General features: G+C 46.5%; 2 protein-coding genes across 2 annotated transcripts in view; one reads left to right on the forward strand and one right to left on the reverse strand.

Annotated features, from left to right (window-relative positions):
- The first annotated feature begins 3,169 nt into the window (after window positions 1-3,169).
- Window positions 3,170-11,333, forward strand: serpine3 (serpin peptidase inhibitor, clade E (nexin, plasminogen activator inhibitor type 1), member 3). Its single transcript, XM_036959426.1, has 6 exons — window positions 3,170-3,458; window positions 6,344-6,811; window positions 7,148-7,346; window positions 9,629-9,729; window positions 9,982-10,152; window positions 10,699-11,333. The coding sequence occupies exons 1-6, from the start codon at window positions 3,191-3,193 to the stop codon at window positions 10,749-10,751; spliced, it is 1,260 nt and encodes a 419-aa protein (XP_036815321.1). The 5' UTR covers window positions 3,170-3,190; the 3' UTR covers window positions 10,752-11,333.
- Window positions 11,334-15,263: 3,930 nt separating this feature from the next.
- Window positions 15,264-27,262, reverse strand: part of ints6 (integrator complex subunit 6) — a 37,585-nt gene continuing 25,586 nt past the window's right edge. The window contains exons 11-18 of the mRNA XM_036959427.1: window positions 25,161-25,271; window positions 24,837-25,052; window positions 23,043-23,166; window positions 22,764-22,906; window positions 22,315-22,516; window positions 21,791-22,156; window positions 18,073-18,166; window positions 15,264-15,979 (exon numbers count right to left, since the gene is read on the reverse strand). Coding sequence (XP_036815322.1) covers window positions 15,886-15,979; window positions 18,073-18,166; window positions 21,791-22,156; window positions 22,315-22,516; window positions 22,764-22,906; window positions 23,043-23,166; window positions 24,837-25,052; window positions 25,161-25,271 — 1,350 coding nt within the window. The 3' untranslated portion in view covers window positions 15,264-15,885. The remainder of the gene's footprint in view (window positions 15,980-18,072; window positions 18,167-21,790; window positions 22,157-22,314; window positions 22,517-22,763; window positions 22,907-23,042; window positions 23,167-24,836; window positions 25,053-25,160; window positions 25,272-27,262) is intronic.

The raw sequence follows: 27,262 nt of genomic DNA on the forward strand, positions 1-27,262 counted from the left end.
TTCACTGACAACGATGAGACAGCCTATAGGGAGGAGGTCAGAGACCTGGCCGTGTGGTGCCAGGACAACAACCTCTCCCTCAAAATGATCAAGACAAAGGAGATGATTGTTAACTACAGGAAAAGGTGGACGGAGCACGTAGTGGAGCAGGTTGAGAGCTTCAAGTTCCTTGGTGTCCACATCACCAACAAACTATCATGGTCCAAACACACCAAGACAGTCGTGAAGAGGGTACGACAAAGCATATTCCCCATCAGGAGACTGAAAAGATTTGGCATCGGCCCTCAGATCCTCAAAAGGTTCTACAGCTGTACCATCGAGAGGATCCTGACTGGTTGCATCACTGCCTGGTACGGCAACTGCACGGCATCTGACCGCAAGTATCCATTGACTGCTCGCCCTCCGACCGTATGTCCATATGGCCCAGTACATCACTGGGGCCAAGCTTCCTGCCATCCAGGACCTCTATACCAGGCTGTATCAGAGGAAGGCCCAAATTATTGTCAAAGACTCCAGCCAACCTAGTCATAGACTGTTCTTTCTGCTACCGCATGGCAAGTCTAGGTCCAAAAGGCTTCTTAACAGCTTCTACCCCCAAGCCATAAGATTCCTAAACAGCTAATCAAAGGGCTTCCCAGACCTCTCTTTTACGCTGCTGCTACTCTCTGTTTATTATCTACGCATAGCCACTTTAACTCTACCTACATGTACATGTTACCTAAATTACCTCCACTAACCGGTGCCCCCGCACATTGACTCAGTACCGGCACCCCCCTCTATATAGCCTCCACATTGACTCAGTACCGGCACCCCCCTGTATATAGCCTCCACATTGACTCAGTACCGGTACCCCATGTATATAGCCTCCACATTGACTCTGTGCCGGTTCCCCTGTGTATAGCCTCCACATTGACTCAGTACCTGTACTCCCTGTATGTATGTTAAACACTTGTATCTTTCATCAATGTTTATGATAAGTATTTCTGTAATTTGATGTGGCTCTCTGCATTTTCCCCGGATGTTTGATTGAGACAATGACTACTGTACATAACGCGCCAATTTCAACTGAAGTTTTTGGACATAAAGATTAACTTTATCGAACAAAACACACATTTATTGTGTAACATGAAGTCCTGCGAGTGCCATCTGATGAAGATCATCAAAAGTTAGTGATGAATTTAATCGCTATTTCTGACTTTTGTGAGCTCTCTCCTTTGCTGGAAAATGTCTGTATAGTTTTCTGTGACTAGACGCTGACCTAACATAATCGCATGGTGTGCTTTCTCCGTAAAGCCCTTTTTGAAATCGGACACTGTGGTTGGATTTAAAAAGAGGTTTATCTTTTAAAATGGTGTATAATACTTGTATGTCTGCCTGCAATTTCACTGGCTGTTGTCGAGGTGGGATGCAGACCTGGTACCACCAGCGGTGGCATATATACTCAAATTCGGGGTTGAATCTCCTCCTTCTCTCTAAATAATCTCTGTTGCCAGGCAGGAAATGAAGTGACGCAGGCAATAAACTGTTCGTTCTCCCTTAACGTGACCTGACCTGACCTCAGCCCCCTTTCCTCACTAATCCACAACTCCCCACCCTTATCAGCCAAGATGTGGTCGTCTCTCCTTCACTCAGTACATTCCAAGCTTAATTGCCTCCACCATATGCATTCCTCCTACAGATAACCATTAACTTCTGGTGTAGACCCTAGACTATGGCACCCCTCATATCTCTATGACAACTAATGATTAATAATATTTAAAGTTTAGAAATCCGAACCCATCAATGCTAATCAGCCTGCAAGGAGCTTTACCTATGAAACAGCCTACAAGGCAGAATCCAGACTTATCAGCCTTTGAGTCTGCTGTTGAATCTGATCAGCCTGTCAAAAATAGAGCTCACTCACTTTGTAATTGTAAATATTATTGATAAAACACAAAGTGTTCCTTACAATTACATACATATCAGTTGTGCAAGCTAACAACCAGTGTAGATAACAAGCTAGCTAGCTAGTTATCTAGCTAACAAGACTACCTAGCTAACTAGCTAGCTAGTTCGCTGTGGTCTTGGGGACGGGGCCTGTCAGGTATTGTTCATGGCTTATATACCCCATAGTTAGCTCTACAGCTCAAGGGATATTTAGCTTGCTAACGTTCTAACTTATAAACTGATAATGATTTCCAAACACAAATGAAAGCATGATGTCAGCACTAAATATACCATCCCTTGGTGTAGCAATCAATAAAAACGTATAGGCTGGTCCACCGTGGGTTCTGATCCACCGCGGGCTCTGATCCACCGTGGGGCGCCGGTCCACCGTGGGGCGCCGGTCCACCGTGGGGCGCCGGTTCACCGTGGGGCGCCGGTCCACCGTGGGCTCTGATCCACAGTGGGCTCTGATCCACCGTGGGCTCTGATCCACTGTGGGCTCTGATCCACCATGGGCTCTACCGCCTTAGTCATACAGTCAATCTAACATCAATACATCCACTCCTATTTATACAGTTTATCTCGTGATCTCGTTGTGATCTCAACATAACAAGGGAAGCATTTTTTTTAATTCATACGTCCTCTCTGGATTTCCATACGTAACTAAGTATGGTGTTACAATGAAAAGTTATCCCACCAAGAACTATTCATGAATGTATCTAAGGCAACACTTGATATCATCAGGGATCATCAGGGATCAAGTCATTGACTTTGTCAAGTTTTATATATTTTTTTTAACAGCCAAATAAAATCAATATATGTAGTGACACGGAAAAGGAAAAATATGCCTATAAAGACGGTATAACATGACCTACCCTCCTTGTCTTTGCAGTGACTCCATCTCTCTGGACCCCATCTCTGTTGGCCCCATCTCTCTGGACCCCATCTCTGTGGACCCCATCTCTGTGGACCCCATCGCTGTGGACCCCATCTCTGTGGACCCCATCTCTGTGGACCCCATCTCTGTGGACCCCATCGCTGTGGACCCCATCTCTGTGAACCCCATCTCTCTGGACCCCATCTCTGTGGACCCCATCGCTGTGGACCCCATCTCTGTGGACCCCATCTCTGTGGACCCCATCTCTCTGGACCCCATCTCTGTGGACCCCATCTCTGTGGACCCCATCGCTGCGGACCCCATCGCTGTGGACCCCATCTGCCATCAACATCTACATTTGTCCTTTGACCATTCACTTCCAAGGTCATGTGTCGCCTGTCGATGACCTCGCTGTTTGTCTACTTCTGGTTGGTGGAGAGGGGTCAGTGTGACGCCTTCAGCCTTCAAGACACCATGGGAGAGCTGCACACAGAGTTCGCCGTCAACCTTTACCAAACGCTCACCAAGACAGAGAACAACTCCAACTTGATAGTGTCGCCGGCGAGCGTCTCGCTGTCCTTGGGTCTACTGCAGCTGGGCGCCCGCGGCAACACGCTGGCGCAACTGGTGGCCGCACTGGGATATGACATCAACGGTAAGAAATCCCGCCCACCAAGCAGAGCCCCATGGGCTAAAAGGTGAAAGGGCGGTGGCTGAGCACTTTAACTAGCATCTTTAACTAGCATCTTTAACTAGCATCTTTAACTAGCATCTTTACCAGTGTGGGTTTATTTTGCTCTCCATTACGGTTTGTTTAAATCAGTCACCTGAGAATACCATTCCCTTAAACTGGTGCCGGGCTGCACCGCTGGTACAATTGGCATGGGGGTCCTGTCGGCTGGTAGAGTCTGGAGACTTAATACCTGCCTCTGCTTTGTAATCAGATTATTCAGAGGGTAATACCGAGACACTGGGGTCGAAAGGTCACGGTGTTACACAGAAGTCACTAAACCAGTGAAGTTTAAAAGGTAATGTAGAGAAGGGCGTACTTCAGGTAGAGAGAGAAGGATGATATTTTATTGATTTATCAGCATACTTGATTGATAAAAAAAGGTGAAAGGTGCCAAAGTGAAGAAAAGGTTTCGACTCTAAGCCACGGGTGGCTGTGTATGTGGTATGGACCTGGGCTCGATGTCACATGCGTTTCTCAAAACACGGCATAGATTTAACCGTAATTAGAGAATGTGTCAATATTATTGTAATTTTGTAACCTATGTCTGCAAATATTGAGGCTTTGATTCTTTGGCACGTTGTTGTGCACATCTTGTTACACATCCTGAAATATTGTAGGCAAAAATCACAGATGGTAGCCAACAATTAGCAAAATAGAACTCAATCGAGCACTCACTTTACATTTTATTTTAATATGATTCAAATAAACTCAGCAAAAGAAAAGAAACGTCCTCTCACTGTCAACTGCGTTTATTTTCAGCAAACTTAAGATGTGTACATTTTTGTATGAACATAACAAGATTCAACAACTGAGACATAAACTGAACAAGTTCCACAGACATGTGACTAACAGAAATTGAATAATGTGTCCCTGAACAAAAGGGGAGGAAAAATCAAAAGTAACAGTCAGTATCTGGTGTGGCCACCAGCTGCATTAAGTACTGCAGTGCATCTCCTCCCCATGGACTGCACCAGATTTGCCAGTTCTTGCTGTGAGATGTTACCCTCCACTTCCAAAAATCATACAATGTGATTTTCTGGATTTTTTTTTTCTCATCTTGTCTGTCATAGTTGAAGTGTACCTATGATGAAAATTACAGGCCTCTCTCGTCTTTTTAAGTGGGAGAACTTGCACAATTGGTGGCTGACTAAATACTTTTTTGTCCCAATGTACATACAGTACATACATACATACACACGTTATATTTATACATACATACATATATGCACTTGCCGTTGCAGAGCCGGATTAAATGGGTTGGCCAGATCCTGGTGTCTTCTTCACTCTTGTTTTGGGAATACATCGTTTCCTCATCACATTCTTGCACACACAAGGTTTCCATTTGGGTCGTCATTATCTGGACAAGTTGCAAAATCGTATCTAGTGTCAGCTTACCCTTAACCATTAGTGGGGAATACTTATCTTCTTAAAATCTGATTTTACCTCTAACCATAGCACACTGCTAACCCTAACTACACTGCTAACCTTATGCCTAACCCTAACCACACTGCTAACCATAACCACACTGCTAACCCTAACCACACTGCTAACCTTATGCCTAACCCTAACCACACTGCTAACTCTAACCACACTGCTAACCTTATGCCTAACCCTAACCACACTGCTAACTCTAACCACACTGCTAACCTTATGCCTAACCCTAACCACACTGCTAACTCTAACCACACTCTAACCTTATACCTAATCCTAACCACACTGCTAACCTTATGCCTAACCCTAACCACACTGCTAACCTTATGCCTAACCCTAACTACACTGCTAACCTTATGCCTAACCCTAACCACACTGCTAACCTTATGCCTAACCCTAACCACACTGCTAACTCTAACCACACTCTAACCTTATACCTAATCCTAACCACACTGCTAACCTTATGCCTAACCCTAACTACACTGCTAACCTTATGCCTAACCCTAACCACACTGCTAACCTTATGCCTAACCCTAACCACACTGCTAACCTTATGCCTAACCCTAACCGCACTGCTAACCTTATGCCTAACCCAAACCACACTGCTAACCTTATGCCTAACCCTAACCACACTGCTAACTCTAACCACACTCTAACCTTATACCTAATCCTAACCACACTGCTAACCTTATGCCTAACCCTAACTACACTGCTAACCTTACGCCTAACCCTAACCACACTGCTAACCTTAAGCCTAACCCTAACCACACTAACCTTATGCCTAACCCTAACTACACTGCTAACCATAACCACACTGCTAACCCTAACCACACTGCTAACCTTATACCTAACCCTAACCACACTGCTAACCTTATGCCTAACCCTAACTACACTGCTAACCTTACGCCTAACCCTAACCACACTGCTAACCTTATGCCTAACCCTAACCACACTGCTAACCTTATGCCTAACCCTAACTACACTGCTAACCTTACGCCTAACCCTAACCACACTGCTAACCTTATGCCTAACCCTAACTACACTGCTAACCTTACGCCTAACCCTAACCACACTGCTAACCTTATGCCTAACCCTAACCACACTGCTAACCTTACGCCTAACCCTAACCACACTGCTAACCTTAAGCCTAACCCTAACCACACTGCTAACCTTACGCCTAACCCTAACCACACTGCTAACCTTATGCCTAACCCTAACTACACTGCTAACCTTACGCCTAACCCTAACCACACTGCTAACCTTATGCCTAACCCTAACTACACTGCTAACCTTAAGCCTAACCCTAACCTAAAATAAAAAACAAAAAGCTAATTTAGTGGGAACCAAGCCACTGATTCCATTTCCGGTCTCTCCAGATATGCAGGTGCAGGACTTCCTGTTGCGGTCGCAGGGGGATGTGGGTAACTCCAGTCACGAGGTGCGGCTCCGGCAGGCCTGCGTCCTATTCGTCCAGAGCGGCGTCCAGCTACTTCCTGTTTTTACCCAGCATGCAGCAGCCTTGGGCAACAGCAGTCTGGTGCGAGCCAACTTCAGCCAGCCCAACCACAGCCGAAGCCAGCTGCAACAGTGGGGACGTAACCACGGCACCGGTGAGCCGCTCCAGTCCGGTGGCAGCGGGGAGCTGTTTGGGTCTGGCGAGGCCCAGGAAGAGACCTCGTTGTGGGGCCAGCGGCTGCAGATGGCCCTGGTCAACACTGTAAACTTCCGGGGCGTGTGGCAGAAACAGTTCCTCTTCACTGACACCCAGAACCTTCCCTTCACCCTGTCGGACGGCAGCACCATCAAGGTGCCCATGATGCACCAGGCCACAGAGGTCAACTTTGGTAAGTGAGAAGAGACAACGGCAATATCTTTCTCTCTGTCTCTCCCTTTGGCTGCCGCTTACAGTCAATCCATCAAGCACCACACCGCATTTATCTTAATGGTAGAGTTGGAGTTTTGGTTCGTACTACAGTAATCTAGATCATTTGACATTGTACAATTGTAAAGTATAAGTGTTTAGTGTTTCTGCATCGCTTGGTCTTTGGGTGTTCTGGGCTGGGTATCTGTAAAACCCTGACAACTGCTAATGTTAAAAAGGGCTTCTAAAATCCATATGATTGATTATCCTGTGTCCTTATTTAAGCGGGTCCCTCTCTTTGTTACCCTTCTATGTGTAGGTCAGTTCCGCACCTTGTCTGATCAGCGCTACACAGTTCTGGAGCTGCCGTACCTGGGCCGCTCCCTCAGTCTGCTGGTAGCTCTGCCCAGCGACAGGAAGACGCCACTGTCCTCTCTGGAATCCCAGCTAACTCCCAGCGCTGTGGCCACCTGGGACACTGGCCTCCGTAGAACCAAGATGGATGTCTTTCTCCCCAGGTAGCCTACACACATCAATATGTTTTCACTTGAAAACATTTCTTATACCAGGTTAGTATCACTGATGTAAAACATTTCCTAGCCCAAAGTGGCTTCCGTTCCCTGTATCCTAACGGACGTTTGCTAAGAGGGATACCTGGGACAGCCCAACTTCACGTCATTGAAGTTGACATTTAAAACGGTTTAGGGTTAGGTAAGGATTATAGTTTAGGGTATTTTGTATTTATTATGGATACCCATTAGCTGCTGCCTAAGCATCAGTTACTCTTCCTGGGTTCAAACAAAATTAACCATTTTAAAAACATTACAACACATTCACAGATATCACAACACACTGTGTGCCCTCAGACCCCTACTCCACCGCTACCACATGTCTACAGTATTAAATCCATGTGTATGTATAGTGAGTATGTTATCGTGTTTGTGTGTCTGTGCCAATGTTTGTGTTGCTTCACAGTCCCCGCTGTTCCATAAGGTGTTTTTTAAATCTGTTTTTTTAAATCTAATTTTACAGCTTGCATCAGTTACTTCATGTAGAATAGGGTTCCATGCAGTAATGTCTCTATGTAGTACTGTGGAATAGAGTTCCATGTAGTCATGGCTCTATGTAGTACTGTGGAATAGAGTTCCATGTAGTCATGGCTCTATGTAGTACTGTGGAATAGAGTTCCATGTAGTCATGGCTCTATGTAGTACTGTGGAATAGAGTTCCATGTAGTCATGGCTCTATGTAGTACTGTGGAATAGAGGTCCATGTAGTCATGGCTCTATGTAGTACTGTGGAATAGAGTTCCATGTAGTCATGTCTCTATGTAGTACTGTGGAATAGGGTTCCATGTAGTCATGGCTCTATGTAGTACTGTGGAATAGAGTTCCATGTAGTCATGGCTCTATGTAGTACTGTGGAATAGAGGTCCATGTAGTCATGGCTCTATGTAGTACTGTGGAATAGAGTTCCATGTAGTCATGGCTCTATGTAGTACTGTGGAATAGAGTTCCATGTAGTCATGGCTCTATGTAGTACTGTGGAATAGAGTTCCATGTAGTCATGGCTCTATGTAGTACTGTGGAATAGAGTTCCATGTAGTCATGGCTCTATGTAGTACTGTGGAATAGAGTTCCATGTAGTCATGGCTCTATGTAGTACTGTGGAATAGAGTTCCATGTAGTCATGGCTCTATGTAGTACTGTGGAATAGAGTTCCATGTAGTCATGGCTCTATGTAGTACTGTGGAATAGAGTTCCATGTAGTCATGGCTCTATGTAGTACTGTGGAATAGAGTTCCATGCAGTCATGGCTCTATGTAGTACTGTGGAATAGAGTTCCATGTAGTCATGGCTCTATGTAGTACTGTGGAATAGAGTTCCATGTAGTCATGGCTCTATGTAGTACTGTGGAATAGAGTTCCATGTAGTCATGGCTCTATGTAGTACTGTGGAATAGAGTTCCATGTAGTCATGGCTCTATGTAGTACTGTGGAATAGAGTTCCATGTAGTCATGGCTCTATGTAGTACTGTGGAATAGAGTTCCATGTAGTCATGGCTCTATGTAGTACTGTGGAATAGAGTTCCATGTAGTCATGGCTCTATGTAGTACTGTGGAATAGAGTTCCATGTAGTCATGGCTCTATGTAGTACTGTGGAATAGAGTTCCATGCAGTCATGGCTCTATGTAGTACTGTGGAATAGAGTTCCATGCATCCATGGCTCTATGTAGTACTGTGGAATAGAGTTCCATGTAGTCATACTCTATGTAGTACTGTGGAATAGAGTTCCATGCAGTCATGGCTCTATGTAGTACTGTGGAATAGAGTTCCATGTAGTCATGGCTCTATGTAGTACTGTGGAATAGAGTTCCATGTAGTCATGGCTCTATGTAGTACTGTGGAATAGAGTTCCATGTAGTCATGGCTCTATGTAGTACTGTGGAATAGAGTTCCATGTAGTCATGTCTCTATGTAGTACTGTGGAATAGAGTTCCATGTAGTCATGGCTCTATGTAGTACTGTGGAATAGAGTTCCATGTAGTCATGGCTCTATGTAGTACTGTGGAATAGAGTTCCATGTAGTCATGGCTCTATGTAGTACTGTGTGCCTCCCATAGTCTGTTCTGGACTTGGGGACTGTGAAGAGATCTCTGGTGGCATGTCATGTGGGGTATGAATGGGTGTCATCGTCATCCCGAGTATACCATAGCATTTACCATGTCCTAACCTCCATGATGACTGATCTAGTGTGGCGAAACAGGAAAACGGTAGTGTAATGCACTGTCATTTAACAGGTTTAAAATGCAGAACAGGTTCAACCTGAGGTTGATTCTGCCGTCAATGGGGGTCAGTGACGCCTTCAATCCAATGGCAGCAGACTTCACTGGACTCTCAGGTACAGAACACTTAAACAGCCTTTTCCTGGTTTAATGTGAGATTAGGATTGGGGTCAAATTCCATTTCAATTTGTGTCAATTCAAGACGTAAACTGAAATTTGCTTTTCAACGAGGAACATTGTCAAAATTTGGAATTTGGTTTACTTTCTGAGTTGAGCTATAAAAGCCTGTATGAGACTCCATGTCATCCTCAGTACCCTGCAGATGACTGTCCAGTACTTACAGCATTGTGTTTGTTATCTCTCCACAGCAGAGGAAGGCCTGTATGTGTCAGATGCCTTTCATGAGGCCAGGATAGAGGTAACAGAGGACGGGACCAAAGCAGTGGCAGTAACATCTATGGTGCTACTCAAACGATCCCGAGCTCCCGTCTTCAAAGCAGACAGACCTTTCTTCTTCCTCCTGCGACAAGTCAGCACAGGTAGGAGGCCTACCATACAAAATAATTAACAGATGGCTTACATATGCAATAAGGCCCGAGGGGGGTGTGGTATATGGCCAATATACCACGGCTAAGGGCTGTTCTTATGTACGATGGCTGTATGTGGATTCAGCCATTAGGCGTGGTATATTGGCCATATACCACAAACCCCCTGAGGTGCCTTACTGCTATTATAAACTGGTTACCAACGTAATTAGAGCAGTAAAATGTATTTTTTTGTCATACCTGTGGTATACGGTCTGATATACCACGGCTTTCAGCCAATCAGTATTCAGGACTCAAACCATCCACTAATATTCAACACAGTAAAAGAGCATGCTATAGCTGCGTTTACACAGGCAGCCCAATTCTGATCTTTTGCCACCGATAGTATTTTTGATCAATCAGATCAGGAGCAGATCAGATTCGGGTTGCCTGTGTAAACGCAGCCTTAGTCGGAGTGTTGTACTGCCGTTACAGCATCGCCTTGTTAGTTTGGCCTTCTATTAATCGCTCCATTTATCAACCCTCTCTCCCTCTCTCCAGGATCTGTTCTATTTATGGGGCGTGTGGTGAATCCAGCTGATCAGGCACCCTAGAACCCCCTTACCTCCACTCTAGAACCCCCTTACCTCTACTCTAGAACCCCCTTAACTCCACTCTAGAACCCCCTTACCTCCACCCTAGAACCCCCTTACCTCCACCCTAGAACCCCCTTAACTCCACTCTAGAACCCCCTTACCTCCACCCAAGGACCCCCTACCTCCACCCTAGAACCCCCTTACCTCTACCCTAGAACCCCCTTATCTCCACCCTAGGACCCTCTTACCTCCAACCTAGGACTCCCTTACCTCCACCCTAGATCCCCCTTACCTCTACCCAAGGACCCCCTTACCTCCACTCTAGAACCCCCTTACCTCCACCCTAGGACCCCCTTACCTCCACCCTAGGACCTCCACCCAAGGACCCCCTACCTCTACCCAAGGACCCCCTTACCTCCACCCTAGAACCCCCTTACCTCCACTCTAGGACCCCCACCAACATACCCTACCCCCGCTCATATTCAACCCCAACACACTACCCATATTTATTGGGGACCAGAGGTTTCCAGACATCAGGAAGAGGGACAATATTTGTTGTACATATCTGTAAATAAAATGTAAATAAATCTGTGTTTTGCACCCAAAGTGTCTTGGTCATTTACTTCTGTAGCGTAGGACTACTGGCTATTTCCTGGTTGATCCATGGTCACAGAGAGGATTCAGAAACTCTCACATCCACAAAATTAATAAAACTCATGTCAACACTAATTTCTCATAGTTGACTAGTGGAAAAATATTTCTGTTAATACAGTTGATCGTCATGCAGTTGAAGTCGGAAGTTTACATAAACCTTAGCCAAATACATTTAAACGTTTTCACAATTCCTGACATTTAATCCTTGTATAAGTTCCCTGTCTTAGGTCTGTTAGGATCACCACTTTATCTTAAGAATGAAATGTCATAATAATAGTAGAGAATTATTTATTAAAGCTTGTATTTCTTTCATCACATTCCCAGTGGGTCAGAAGTTTACAAACACTCAATTAGCATTTGGTAGCATTGCCTTTAAATTGTTTAACTTGGGTCAAACGTTTCGAGTAGCCTTCCACAAGCTTCCCACAATAAATTGGGTGAATTTTGGCCCAAACCTCCTGACAGAGCTGGTGTAACTGAGTCAGGTTTGTAGGCCTCCTTGCTCACACACGCTTTTTCAGTTCTGCCCACAAATGTTCGATATGATTGAGGTCAGGGCTTTGTGATGGCCACTCCAATACCTTGACTTTGTTGTCCTTAAGCCATTTTGCCACAACTTTGGAATTATGCTTGGGGTCATTGTCCATTTGGAAGACGCATTTGCTCCCAAGCTTTAACTTCCTGACTGATGTCTTGAGATGTTGCTTCAATATATCCACATAATTTCCCCCCCCTCATGATGCCATCTATTTTGTGAAGTGCACCAGTCCCTCCTGCAGCAACGCACCCCCACAACATGATGCTTGCCACCTCCGTGCTTCACGGTTGGGATGGTGTTCTTCGGCTTGCAAGCCTCCCCCTTTTTCCTCCAAACATAACGATGGTCATACAGTTCTATTTTTGTTTCCTCAGACCAGAGGACATTTCTCCAAAAAGTACGATCTTCAAATCAAATCAAATTGGTCACATACAGATGTTAATGCGAGTGTAGCGAAATGCTTCTAGTTCCGACCGTGCAGTAATATCTAACAAGTAATCTAACAATTTCAAAACAACTACCTTATTCACACAAGTGTAAAGGAATGAATAAGAATATGTACATATAAAGATATGGATGAGTGATGGCTGAACGGCATAGGCAAGATAGAGTAGATGGTATAGAGTACAGTATACATATGAGATGAGTAATGTAGGGTATGTAAACATTATATGAAGTGGCATTGTTTAAAGTGACTAGTGATACATTTATTACATCCAATTTTTTATTATTAAAGTGGCTAGAGATTTGAGTCAGTATGTTGGCAGCAACCACTCAATGTTAGTGATGGCTGTTTAACAGTCTGATGGCCTTGAGATTGAAGCTGTTTTTCGGTCCCAGCTTTGATGCATCTGTACTGACCTCGCCTTCTGGATGGTAGCGGGGTGAACAGGCAGTGGCTCGGGTGGTTGTTGTCCTTGATCTTTTTGGCCTTCCTGTGATATCGGGTGGTATCCTGGAGGGCAGGTAGTTTTGCCCCCGGTGATGCGTTGTGCAGACCTCACTACCCTCTGGAGAGCCTTACGGTTGTGGGCGGAGCAGTTGCCGTACCAGGTGGTGATACAGCCCGACAGGATGCTCTCGATTGTGCATCAGTAAAAGATTGTATTTTTGGTGACTAGCCTAATTTCTTCAGCCTCCTGAGGTTGAAGAGGCGCTGTTGCGTCTTCTTCACTGCGCTGTCTATGTGGGTGGACCATTTCAGTTTGTCCATGATGTGTACTTTCCACCTTCTCCACTACTGTCCCTTCGATGTGGATAGGGGGGTGCTCCCTCTGCTTTTTCCTGAAGTCCACGATCATCTCCTTAGTTTTGTTGACGTTGAGTGTGAGGTTACTTTCCTGACACCACACTCTGAGTGCCCTCACCTCCTCCCTGTAGGCCGTCAGTGTTTGGGAATCAAGTCCACTACTATTGTAGGACGTCTCATTGTTGTTGGTAATCAAGCCTACCACTGTAGTGTCGTCTGCAAACTTGATTGAGTTGGAGGCGTGCATGGCCACGCAGTCATGGGTGAACAGGGAGTACAGGAGAGGGCTGAGAACGCATTCCCAGTGTTGAGGATCAGCGGGGTGGAGATGCTTCCTATCCTCACCACCTGGGGACGGCCCGTCAGAAAGTCCAGGACTTGTCCTCATGTGCAGTTGTGAACCGTAGGCTGGCTTTTTTACAGTGGTTTTGGAGCAGTGGCTTCTTGCTTGTTGAGCGGCCTTTCAGGTTATGTGGATATAGGACTCGTTTTACTGTGGATATAGATACTTTTGTACCTGTTTCCTCCGGCATCTTCACAAGGTCCATTGCTGTTGTTCCTAGGAGACAGAATGCGTCTCCTTTTCCTGAGCGGTATGACGGCTGCGTGGTCCCATGGTGTTTATACTTGTGTACTATTGTTTGTACAGATGAACGTGGTACCTTCAGGTGTTTGGATGAAGGATAAACCAGACTTGTGGAGGTCTACAATTTTTTCCCTGAGGTGTTTGTTGATTTCTTTTGATTTTCCCATGATGTCAAGCAAGGAAGCACTGAGAATGAAGGTCGACCTTGAAATACATCCACAGGTGCGCCTCCAATTGACTCAAATTACGTCAATTAGCCTATCACAGAAGCTTCTAAAGCCATGACATCATGACACTAATAGCAAAAAAAAGTCTCAAACTTTTCTTGAAAGTGAAGTGACATAAAAACAATTATGCTGATTGTGTGTTTTGACTTTATTTACATGGCCAAGTCACAGGTTAAAATAGAAACTTTATTCATGGAAATACAAAAAAAAAAAAAGTCCTTCCTCTGAACATTCTCTTTAAATAATTCTCTAAAGGTATTTACATCTATACAGTGTATTCAAAATACTTTCTTTTGGTAGCGTCCTCTTTATAAACAAAGATAAGTTTGGCAACTATTTGGTCCCTGTATAGGATGGGGGGGGGGGGGGGGGGGGGGGTATTGGAAAGGAGATGGGGAGAGATAAAAGGGGAATAGGACAGGGAGGATTGCAAATGTTGTGGTGTAAACTGCCAGCCAGACATCTAAGGGCCTCAATTCTACACAATTGAATGTCCAACGACACAGAACTGTTACACTACAAAGAGATTTAGTTTAGGATTGCAGTAAAGGGTAACTAAGTGGTTGTACGGGGTAATTGCTAGTGGCGCGGATGCTATTGCTAACCATTCAATTATTGTCTATTTCCTGAGGCTCGTCTACTACCCATCACAGAGGGTTCTTGTCTGCGGCACTTTGATAACAGCATTCAGATGGTACGCTACTATTATTATTATTATTGTTGGAGTTTGGTTTGGTTTATCCTTCTAGCTAAAATCCAGAACTGCTAAGATGACCGACTCGTGACGTTCCTCTTGCCTACAAATATGGAGTTCCATGAGAGTGAAATGTGGGCTTCAGTTTAGGTTGTGTAGGTGCAGCCTATTTTAGATGAACCTTTTCATGGCAAGATTAGGAAGTCATGAGGGAGGGGAGTGGCCAACCCTTTCTGTTGGTGAATAGAGTAAAAGGAGTGTTTCTATTGGTGGAGTGGAGTGCCTATCAGGATTAAGTGAATAACCAAACGGGGACAAACCCACAACAAAAATACCACAGAAAGAGAGAGGGCGATGACTAGAGTGAGAGAGGGCGATGACTAGAGTGAGAGAGGGCGATGACTAGAGTTAGAGAGGGCGATGACTAGAGTTAGAGAGGGCGATGACTAGAGTTAGAGAGGGCGATGACTAGAGTGAGAGAGGGCGATGACTAGAGTGAGAGAGGGCGATGACTAGAGTGAGAGAGGACTAGAAAGAGAGAGGGCTAGAAAGAGAGAGGACTAGAAAGAGAGAGGGCTAGAAAGAGAGAGGACTAGAAAGAGAGGACTAGAAAGAGAGAGGGCTAGAAAGAGAGAGGGCGATGACTAGAAAGAGAGAGGGCGATGACTAGAAAGAGAGAGGGCGATGACTAGAAAGAGAGAGGGCGATGACTAGAACGAGAGAGGGCGATGACTAGAACGAGAGAGGGCGATGACTAGAACGAGAGAGGGAGATGACTAGAACGAGAGAGGGAGATGACTAGAATGAGAGAGGGAGATGACTAGAACGAGAGAGGGAGATGACTAGAAAGAGAAAATGGAAGAAAAAAAACATGAAGCCACCTAAAGATTAATTTGAAACCTAAAACATCAGTGTTTCTCTTTTGGCCCTGAGGTTGTTGGAAACTTATTACAATCTAATTTGAACCCCCTCCCTTAGCAATATCAGTTCACCCTACCATCACTGATGAGACACGCGTCACACAGTATACACTGACAGAGACAGACAGGCCAACAGCACTCATTTCATTGCTTGGGTTAGTTCATACACTGTATATGCCCCTTCTCTATAGGAATATTTCAGCCTGGGTAAGGGCTGCAGGTTGAGGGCTGAGGGTGGGGAGGAGGGGTTAGGTCAGAGGGTCCGGGGAGTGAAGAGTTGTCCATTAGAACCCGTCTAGGTGGTTCATATTGTTGGCTCTGTTATGGATATCTTCTAGAAAGTTCTCCAGCTGTTCTATCAGCACCCGCTTCTTGAACCTGAATAGAAGAGAATAGAACATGGTCACTGATACAGAACAGAATACGGTAAAATAGAACATGGTCACTGGTACAGAACAGAATACGGTAAAATAGAACATGGTCGCTGGTACAGAACACAGTAAAATAGAACATGGTCGCTGGTACAGAATACGGTAAAATAGAACATGGTCACTGATACAGAACAGAATACGGTAAAATAGAACATGGTCACTGGTACAGAACAGAATACGGTAAAATAGAACATGGTCACTGGTACAGAACACAGTAAAATAGAACATGGTCGCTGGTACAGAATACGGTAAAATAGAACATGGTCACTGATACAGAACAGAATACGGTAAAATAGAACATGGTCGCTGGTACAGAACACGGTAAAATAGAACATGGTCACTGATACAAAACACGGTAAAATAGAACATGGTCACTGATACAGAACACGGTAAAATAGAACATGGTCACTGATACAGAACACGGTAAAATAGAACATGGTCACTGATACAGAACACGGTAAAATAGAACATGGTCACTGATACAAAACACGGTAAAATAGAACATGGTCACTGATACAGAACACGGTAAAATAGAACATGGTCACTGATACAGAACACGGTAAAATAGAACATGGTCACTGATACAAAACACGGTAAAATAGAACATGGTCACTGATACAGAACACGGTAAAATAGAACATGGTCACTGATACAGAACACGGTAAAATAGAACATGGTCACTGATACAGAACACGGTAAAATAGAACATGGTCATTGGTAGAGAACAGAACACGGTGAAATAGAACATGGTCACTGATACAGAACACGGTGAAATAGAACATGGTCGCCGGTAGAGAAGTAGAACAGAACATGGTCGCCGGTATAGAAGTAGAACAGAATAGAACATGGTCGCCAGTAGAGAAGTAGAACAGAACATGGTCGCCGGTAGAGAAGTAGAACAGAATAGAACATGGTCGCCGGTAGAGAAGTAGAACAGAATAGAACATGGTCGCCAGTAGAGAAGTAGAACAGAATAGAACATGGTCGCCAGTAGAGAAGTAGAACAGAATAGAACATGGTCGCCAGTAGAGAAGTAGAACAGAACATGGTCGCCGGTATAGAAGTAGAACAGAATAGAACATGGTCGCCAGTAGAGAAGTAGAACAGAACATGGTCGCCGGTATAGAAGTAGAACAGAATAGAACATGGTCGCCAGTAGAGAAGTAGAACAGAATAGAACATGGTCGCCGGTATAGAAGTAGAACAGAACATGGTCGCCGGTATAGAAGTAGAACAGAATAGAACATGGTCGCCAGTAGAGAAGTAGAACAGAACATGGTCGCCAGTAGAGAAGTAGAACAGAACATGGTCGCCAGTAGAGAAGTAGAACAGAACATGGTCACCGGTATAGAAGTAGAACAGAATAGAACATGGTCGCCGGTATAGAAGTAGAACAGAATAGAACATGGTCGCCGGTAGAGAAGTAGAACAGAACATGGTCGCCGGTATAGAAGTAGAACAGAATAGAACATGGTCGCCAGTAGAGAAGTAGAACAGAACATGGTCGCCGGTATAGAAGTAGAACAGAATAGAACATGGTCGCCAGTAGAGAAGTAGAACAGAACATGGTCGCCAGTTGAGAAGTAGAACAGAACATGGTCACCGGTATAGGAGTAGAACAGAATAGAACATGGTCGCCAGTAGAGAAATAGAAGACAGATATACAGGACGGAGAGTCTAGTTCAACATCATTCCTGATCTTTCTTATGGATCTCTCAGATACAGGACAGACCGTTCAGAACAAACTTCCTTTAGATTGTTTTGGGACCATCTGTTGTTCCATGTAGTGAATCTGTTATTCAATGTGTTTGTATGGGCTAATAGTAGTAAGGCCAAAAATGATTTTAAATATTTTTTTTTGCTATATATACACACACACACACACTGCTCAAAAAAATAAAGGGAACACTAAAATAACACATCCTAGATCTGAATGATTGAAATATTCTTATTAAATACTTTTTTCTTTACATAGTTGAATGTGCTGACAACAAAATCACAAAAATTATCAATGGAAATCAAATGTATCAATTTCCTCACCTTGCAGCTTCTTTTATAATGTTCTGGAGAAATATCAACCGTGTGTCAAAGCTTCCTTGGATCTGCTTCAGGAAGTAGAAGATTTTTTCATAGTCTATAACAACAACAAAAAGAGAGAGAGAGAGAGAGAGAGAGAGAGAGAGAGAGAGAGAGAGAGAGAGAGAGAGAGAGAGAGAGAGAGAGAGGGGAAGAGTCAAGCACAGTGAGAGCTGCTGATGAAACTAGAGAACTTTCCATTCAGGGATTTCAGACCTGACATCAACAGTAGGCTATGAGACAAGGTCTAAGGGGTAATGATTGGACACGGAGTCAGTGAAGTGAATGACTACCATCACACAGCAAGTCTACAGACATACAGACCACAGATTAATGACTATGACACAGCCCTCAAGACCAGTGTTTTCCAACCCTGGTCCTCCAGTCCCCTCACCAACCCTGGTACTCCAGTCCCCTCATCAACCCTGGTCCTCCAGTCCCCTCACCAACCCTGGTCCTCCAGTCCCCTCACCAACCCTGGTCCTCCAGTCCCCAAACCAACCCTGGTCCTCCAGTCCCCAAACCAACCCTGGTCCTCCAGTCCCCAAACCAACCCTGGTCCTCCAGTCCCCAAACCAACCCTGGTCCTCCAGTCCCCAAACCAACCCTGGTCCTCCAGTCCCCAAACCAACCCTGGTCCTCCAGTCCCCAAACCAACCCTGGTCCTCCAGTCCCCAAACCAACCCTGGTTCTCCAGTCCCAAAACCAACCCTGATCCTCCAGTCCCAAAACCAACCAAGTTCCTCCAGTCCCCTCAACAGTACAATGTTTCGTTGTAGCCCTGAACAAACACCTCATTCAGCTCATTGAGGGCTTGATGATTAGTTGACAAATTGAATCAGATGTGCTTGTCCAGGGTTACAATAAACATGTGTACAGTTGGGGTACTGGAGGAGCAGGGTACTGCCCCAGACATACAGGCCTCAGATTGCACAGCCAGTCTCCAGACATCCAGGCCACAGATTACACAGCCAGTCTCCAGACATACAGGCCCCAGATTACACAGCCAGTCTCCAGACATACAGGCCCCAGATTACACAGCCAGTCTCCAGACATCCAGGCCCCAGATTACACAGCCAGTCTCCAGACATCCAGGCCCCAGACTACACAGCCAGTCTCCAGACATAAAGGCCCCAGATTACACAGCCAGTCCCCAGACATACAGGCCCCAGATTACACAGCCAGTCTCCAGACATACAGGCCCCAGATTACACAGCCAGTCTCCAGACATACAGGCCCCAGATTACACAGCCAGTCTCCAGACATCCAGGCCCCAGATTACACAGCCAGTCTCCAGACATCCAGGCCCCAGATTACACAGCCAGTCCCCAGACATACAGGCCCCAGATTACACAGCCAGTCTCCAGACATACAGGACCCAGATTACACAGCCAGTCTCCAGACATACAGGACCCAGATTACACAGCCAGTCTCCAGACATACAGGCCCCAGATTACACAGCCAGTCTCCAGACATACAGGCCCCAGATTACACAGCCAGTCTCCAGACATCCAGGCCCCAGAATACACAGCCAGTCCCCAGACATACAGGCCCCAGATTACACAGCCAGTCTCCAGACATACAGGCCCCAGATTACACAGCCAGTCTCCAGACATACAGGCCCCAGATTACACAGCCAGTCCCCAGACATACAGGCCCCAGATTACACAGCCAGTCTCCAGACATACAGGCCCCAGATTACACAGCCAGTCTCCAGACATACAGGACCCAGATTACACAGCCAGTCTCCAGACATACAGGCCCCAGATTACACAGCCAGTCTCCAGACATACAGGCCCCAGACTACACAGCCAGTCTCCAGACATACAGGCCCCAGATTACACAGCCAGTCTCCAGACATAGAGCCCCAGATTACACAGCCAGTCTCCAGACATCCAGGCCCCAGATTACACAGCCAGTCTCCAGACATACAGGCCACAGATTACACAGCCAGTCTCCAGACATACAGGACCCAGATTACACAGCCAGTCTCCAGACATACAGGCCCCAGATTACACAGCCAGTCTCCAGACATACAGGCCCCAGACTACACAGCCAGTCTCCAGACATACAGGCCCCAGATTACACAGCCAGTCTCCAGACATCCAGGCCCCAGATTACACAGCCAGTCCCCAGACATACAGGCCCCAGACTACACAGCCAGTCTCCAGACATACAGGCCCCAGACTACACAGCCAGTCTCCAGACATACAGGCCCCAGATTACACAGCCAGTCTCTAGACATACAGGCCCCAGATTACACAGCCAGTCTCCAGACATAGAGCCCCAGATTACACAGCCAGTCTCCAGACATCCAGGCCCCAGATTACACAGCCAGTCTCCAGACATACAGGCCACAGATTACACAGCCAGTCTCCAGACATACAGGACCCAGATTACACAGCCAGTCTCCAGACATCCAGGCCCCAGATTACACAGCCAGTCTCCAGACATACAGGCCCCAGACTACACAGCCAGTCTCCAGACATACAGGCCACAGACTACACAGCCAGTCTCCAGACATACAGGCCACAGATTACACAGCCAGTCCCCAGACTACACAGCCAGTCTCCAGACATAGAGCCCCAGATTACACAGCCAGTCTCCAGACATACAGGCCCCAGATTACACAGCCAGTCTCCAGACATACAGGCCCCAGATTACACAGCCAGTCTCCAGACATCCAGGCCCCAGACTACACAGCCAGTCTCCAGACATAAAGGCCCCAGATTACACAGCCAGTCTCCAGACATACAGGCCACAGATTACACAGCCAGTCTCCAGACATACAGGACCCAGATTACACAGCCAGTCTCCAGACATACAGGCCCCAGACTACACAGCCAGTCTCCAGACATACAGGCCACAGATTACACAGCCAGTCTCCAGACATACAGGACCCAGATTACACAGCCAGTCCCCAGACATACAGGCCCCAGATTACACAGCCAGTCTCTAGACATACAGGCCCCAGATTACACAGCCAGTCCCCAGACATCCAGGCCCCAGATTACACAGCCAGTCCCCAGACATCCAGGCCCCAGATTACACAGCCAGTCCCCAGACATCCAGGCCCCAGATTACACAGCCAGTCTCTAGACATACAGGCCCCAGATTACACAGCCAGTCTCCAGACATCCAGGCCCCAGATTACACAGCCAGTCTCCAGACATACAGGCCCCAGATTACACAGCCAGTCTCCAGACATACAGGCCCCAGATTACACAGCCAGTCTCCAGACATCCAGGCCCCAGATTACACAGCCAGTCTCCAGACATACAGGCCCCAGACTACACAGCCAGTCTCCAGACATACAGGCCCCAGACTACACAGCCAGTCTCCAGACATACAGGCCACAGATTACACAGCCAGTCTCCAGACATACAGGACCCAGATTACACAGCCAGTCCCCAGACATACAGGCCCCAGATTACACAGCCAGTCTCTAGACATACAGGCCCCAGATTACACAGCCAGTCCCCAGACATCCAGGCCCCAGATTACACAGCCAGTCCCCAGACATCCAGGCCCCAGTTTACACAGCCAGTCTTTGGAAACATCTGGACCAACAGCTTCACCATCAAATAACAATTACGTCTAAATTAAGTCGTTGGGGAAAAGTGAGGCAACTTTCTCTGGTTGCCGTGGCAGAGTGTGGGCGTGGCGGCCCCTGGTTACGTACGTCTCCCGGGTTTCCGTATCTCCTTGGTGATGAGGGTTCGTAGTTCGGTGTTGACCTCCAGACTCTCGCTGTTCATCACCTTCTTCAGCTCCCCGGGGGAGGGGTACCGGGCCGGGCGCTGCTCCTCCACCACACCCCCAGTCTCTCCTCCATCCTCACTGCCCTCTGAGAGCTCTACCTCCCTGGGAAGTCCGTTCTCCTCCTCAGTGTCCCCATCAGCCTCCATGCGGTTCCCTGTGCCGGGGCCGTCTAGAAGGGGTCCAGAGAGGATCTCTCCTGGTTGGACCGTTGTCCCGGTCTCACACGTCTCTGGGTTGTAGAGGTTTCCAAAAACAGCCTCTGAGTCTGACTCATTCTGGTCGCACTCTGTGAGAGGGGGGGGGGGGGGGGGATCGTTCATAACTAACATGTACGGAACTAAAATACTGTCACTTTCTTTTACAGACTCAGCACTTCAAATATGTGTGTTTTAACACACAGGTGCACTGACAATGGCACAGAGCTTGTGTGAGTGAGTGTCTCACCGGCGAGGGGGGGTCTGAAGGGGCTGGCTGCAGGGCTGACGGGGGGCGAATAGGCTCTGCCGGGGCGCAGTAGAGGGGACATGCACCGTCGTCTCTTAGGACCCCCACCCCCGACCCCGTGCATGTTGGAGTCACTCCCCGGACGCTTGCCCTTGTTCTGGGGACCCGTCACAAACTCATCGGCCTCGTCAATCATCATCCCCTAGAGAAACAGCAACAGAAAATGACAGGATAAACAAAACGTACTATTGCAACTTCACTGTTATAAATGTTAAAGCAAACAACTGACATTGTCCAGAAAAATGTGTTTGACTCATAATAGCAATCAATTAGAGAGGTTTTCAAAAAACAAATAAGAGTTTGTGAGGTTTTGACCAGCTGATTTCAGATACTCCTAAGTGGAAGGGAATGGTAGTGAGAGTGATTTCTGTAGACAGCCATAGTCCTACCTTCTTGTCCAGTTTGAAAGGATTTCCGAAGGTGTGCAGGCGTTTGGGCTGTTCAGGGTCTGCGTCTCTGAGGGGTTGGGGAAGGGCTTTGAGGAAGTCCTGGTAGTTCCCCATCTGGGCGATGGGCACACTGTGCAGCTGGTCTGGACAGACAAGAGGACACAGGAAGACTTGGGCTCAAATTTCAGTCTTCGTCTCGGCCTTAACAAAACTGGTAGCGAGAATAATTCAACGCAAATTACAGTTAATTCTGGAACTGAGTCACAAACACACACACACCTGTGTCCTGTCCTCGGAGCAGACAGGTGGTGCTGAGCAGGTTCCTCCTCATGCGGCTCAGCTGATCCAGGAGGTGCATTCTGGGAATGTCGTAGGCGTTCCGGAAACCCTGAGGTTTCAGACTCTACACAGGGAACAGCGAGGAAGAGCTAGAAGTGTCAGAAAAGCAACACGATGGGGGAGTATCATATGAAATGGTACTACAGTAAGTCAGGGGGGGGGGTTAGTATCATATGAAAAGGTACTACAGTAAGTCAGGGGGGGGTAGTATCATATGAAATGGTACTACAGTAAGTCAGGGGGGGGTAGTATCATATGAAACGGTACTACAGTAAGTCAGGGGGGGTAGTATCATATGAAAAGGTACTACAGTAAGTCAGGGGGGGTAGTATCATATGAAACGGTACTACAGTAAGTCAGGGGGTAGTATCATATGAAACAGTACTACAGTAAGTCAGGGGGGGGGTATCATATGAAACAGTACTACAGTAAGTCAGGGGGGGTAGTATCATATGAAACGGTACTACAGTAAGTCAGGGGGTAGTATCATATGAAACAGTACTACAGTAAGTCGGGGGGGGGTAGTATCATATGAAACGGTACTACAGTAAGTCAGGGGGGGGGTAGTATCATATGAAACGGTACTACAGTAAGTCAGGGGGGGTAGTATCATATGAAACGGTACTACAGTAAGTCAGGGGGGGGGTATCATATGAAACGGTACTACAGTAAGTCAGGGGGGGGGGTAGTATCATATGAAACGGTACTACAGTAAGTCAGAGGGGGTAGTATCATATGAAACGGTACTACAGTAAGTCAGGGGGGGGGTAGTATCATATGAAACGGTACTACAGTAAGTCAGGGGGGGGTAGTATCATATGAAACAGTACTACAGTAAGTCGGGGGGGGGGTAGTATCATATGAAACGGTACTACAGTAAGTCGGGGGGGGTAGTATCATATGAAACGGTACTACAGTAAGTCGGGGGGGGGGGGGGGTAGTATCATATGAAACGGTACTACAGAAAGTCAGGGGGGGGGTATCATATGAAACAGTACTACAGTAACAGGGGGGGTAGTATCATATGAAACAGTACTACAGTAAGTCAGGGGGGGGTAGTATCATATGAAACAGTACTACAGTAAGTCAGGGGGGGTAGTATCATATGAAACGGTACTACAGAAAGTCGGGGGGGGTAGTATCATATGAAACGGTACTACAGTAAGTCGGGGGGGGGGGGGTAGTATCATATGAAACGGTACTACAGAAAGTCAGGGGGGGGGGTATCATATGAAACGGTACTACAGTAAGTCGGGGGGGGGGGGGTAGTATCATATGAAACGGTACTACAGAAAGTCGGGGGGGGGGGGGTAGTATCATATGAAACGGTACTACAGTAAGTCAGGGGGGGTAGTATCATATGAAACAGTACTACAGTAAGTCGGGGGGGGGGGGTAGTATCATATGAAACGGTACTACAGAAAGTCGGGGGGGGGGGGTAGTATCATATGAAACGGTACTACAGTAAGTCAGGGGGGGTAGTATCATATGAAAGGGTACTACGGTTTTCTAAAATGTTGGTATCATAATGATTTGGTGCTGTCGTACTACCGTGGTACCGGTGTACAGCGCAACATGATTACACACGTACAAATATGTTATAGAAATGTATACTTTATACCATACAGAGAATCATGGCTGATCTACACAGTATCTCTACGTGAGCATCTCTATAGATAACATGACGTCTTCATCCTCAAGCATCACAGCTAAGGGCCGTTCGGTGCTGCTGACCTTGTTGAGAGGAGCCAGCTGAAAGCCAGAGAACTCTTTAGAGTTTAGCTCCAGGGGCAGGGCGGCCGTCTCTCCTGTGATGCTGGCCAGAAGCTGAGTGAAGTCTCTGCGCTGGGCCAGGGAGATGTCCCCACCGCGGTCACGCACCTTGATGCCACCCTCCGCTACCACCTTCTTAGCTACAGATGCTATCAGCCGCTCGTACTCTATCTTGGTCTGGGGAGAAGATGCATGGAAGGAAGAGTGAATGGAAACCAAGACAGTTTGCACTCACCAACACACATACGGACAGACAGACGGGACAGAGACGCACAGACACACTACCTGCTGGCTGAGCTTCTTGAGGTAGGACACCACACTGTAACTCAGACCATACTCCATGTTGTCGGCCAGGAGGTTAGGAGCTCCCATGATCCTTAGCGCCTTCCGGAGGGACTGCAGAAGAGTAGAGAAGGCATCATCAAGACCACACATTACAACCAAAATAGACAACGATGTCACCTAATTCCACCGCGGCAGCCATGTTAGCCCCTAGCAGTGGATATAACTCCACCGCGGCAGCCACGTTAGCCCCTAGCGGTGGATATAACTCCTCCGCGGCAGCCACGTTAGCCCCTAGCGGTGGATATAACTCCATCGCGGCAGCCACGTTAGCCCCTAGCGGTGGATATAACTCCTCCGCGGCAGCCACGTTAGCCCCTAGCGGTGGATATAACTCCTCCGCGGCAGCCACGTTAGCCCCTAGCGGTGGATATAACTCCACCGTGGCAGCCACGTTAGCCCCTAGCGGTGGATATAACTCCACCGCGGCAGCCACGTTAGCCCCTAGCGGTGGATATAACTCTACCGCGGCAGCCACGTTAGCGCCTAGCGGTGGATATAACTCCACCGCGGCAGCCAAGTTAGCGCCTAGCGGTGGTTATAACTCCTCCGCGGCAGCCACGTTAGCCCCTAGCGGTGGATATAACTCCACCGCGGCAGCCACGTTAGCCCCTAGCGGTGGTTATAACTCCTCCGCGGCAGCCACGTTAGCCCCTAGCGGTGGATAACGCTACCGTTTAAGTTTGGGGTCACTTAGAAATGTCCTTGTTTTTCAAAAAGCATATTTATATCCATTAAAACATCAAATTGATCAGAAAACACAGTGTAGACATTTTTAATGTTGTAATTATTAATGTTTGCAATTATGTTAGCACAGCTGAAAACTGAAGTTCTGATTAAAGAAGCAATAAAACTGGCCTTAGACTAGTTGAGTATCTGGAGCATCAGCATTGGTCTTTGTTTCTGGCCATTTTGAGCCTGTAATCGAACTCACAAATGCTAACGCTCCAGTTACTCAACTAGTCTAAAGAAGGCCAGTTTGATTGCTTCTTTAAACAGAACCACAGTTTTCAGCTGTGCTAACATAATTGCAAAAAGGGTTTCTAATGGTCAACTAGCCTTTTAAAATGCTAAACTTGGATTAGCTAACACAACGTGCCATTGGAACACAGGAGTGATGGTTGCTGATAATCTGCTTCTTTACGCCTATGTAGATAGACTCCATTTTTTTTTTATTACAAAAACAAAAATCTGCCAATTCCAGCTACATTAGTAATTTACAACAACTATACTGTATTTTTTAAATTTAACCTTTATTTAACCAGGTAGGCTAGTTGAGAACAAGTTCTCATTTGCAACTGCGACCTGACCAAGATAAAGCATAGCAGACAACAACAGAGTTACACATGGAGTAAACAATAAACAAGTCAATAACATAGCAGAAGAAAAAAAATCTATATACAGGCGGAGGTAGGCAATAAATAGGCCATAGGAGTGAATAATGACAATTTAGCAGATTAACACTGGAGTGATAAATGATCAGATGAACATGCACACCAGTATCTCTACCTGCACAAAAGAGCAGAAAAGTAAATAAATAAAAACAGTATGGGGATGAGGTAGGTGAATTGGGTGGGCTATTTACCGATGGACTATGTACAGCTGCAGCGATCGGTTAGCTGCTCAGATAGCAGATGTTTGAAGTTGGTGAGGGAGATAAAAGTCTCCAACTTCAGAGATTTTTGCAATTCGTTCCAGTCACAGGCAGCAGAGAACTGGAAGGAAAGGCGGCCAAAAGAGGTAGGATAGTCAGTTTTACTAGGGTAAGTTTGGCGGCGTGAGTGAAGGAGGCTTTGTCGCGAAATAGAAAGCCGACTATAGATTTGATTTTAGATTGGAGATGTTTGATATGAGTCTGGAAGGAGAGTTTACAGTCTAGCCAGACACCTATGTACTTATAGATGTCCACATATTCTAGGTCGGAACCATACAGGGTGGTGATGCTAGTCGGGCGTGCGGGTGCAGGCAGTGAACAGTTGAAAAGTATGCATTTGGTTTTACTAGCGTTTAAGAGCAGTTGGAGGCCACGGAAGGAGTGTTGTATG

This window comes from Oncorhynchus mykiss, chromosome 22, assembly GCF_013265735.2.
Source record: "Oncorhynchus mykiss isolate Arlee chromosome 22, USDA_OmykA_1.1, whole genome shotgun sequence".
In the NCBI taxonomy this organism is placed as follows: domain Eukaryota; kingdom Metazoa; phylum Chordata; class Actinopteri; order Salmoniformes; family Salmonidae; genus Oncorhynchus; species Oncorhynchus mykiss.

What these genes read in the sequence shown, in the direction of transcription:
- serpine3 (XM_036959426.1), top strand. Translation starts at nt 3,191, where the DNA reads ATGTGTCGCCTGTCGATGACCTCGCTGTTTGTCTACTTCTGGTTGGTG. An exon ending in GGCCACAGAGGTCAACTTTG is followed by an intron (nt 6,812 to 7,147) that starts GTAAGTGAGAAG and finishes TTCTATGTGTAG; the next exon opens with GTCAGTTCCGCACCTTGTCT. An exon ending in CCTGCGACAAGTCAGCACAG is followed by an intron (nt 10,153 to 10,698) that starts GTAGGAGGCCTA and finishes CCCTCTCTCCAG; the next exon opens with GATCTGTTCTATTTATGGGG.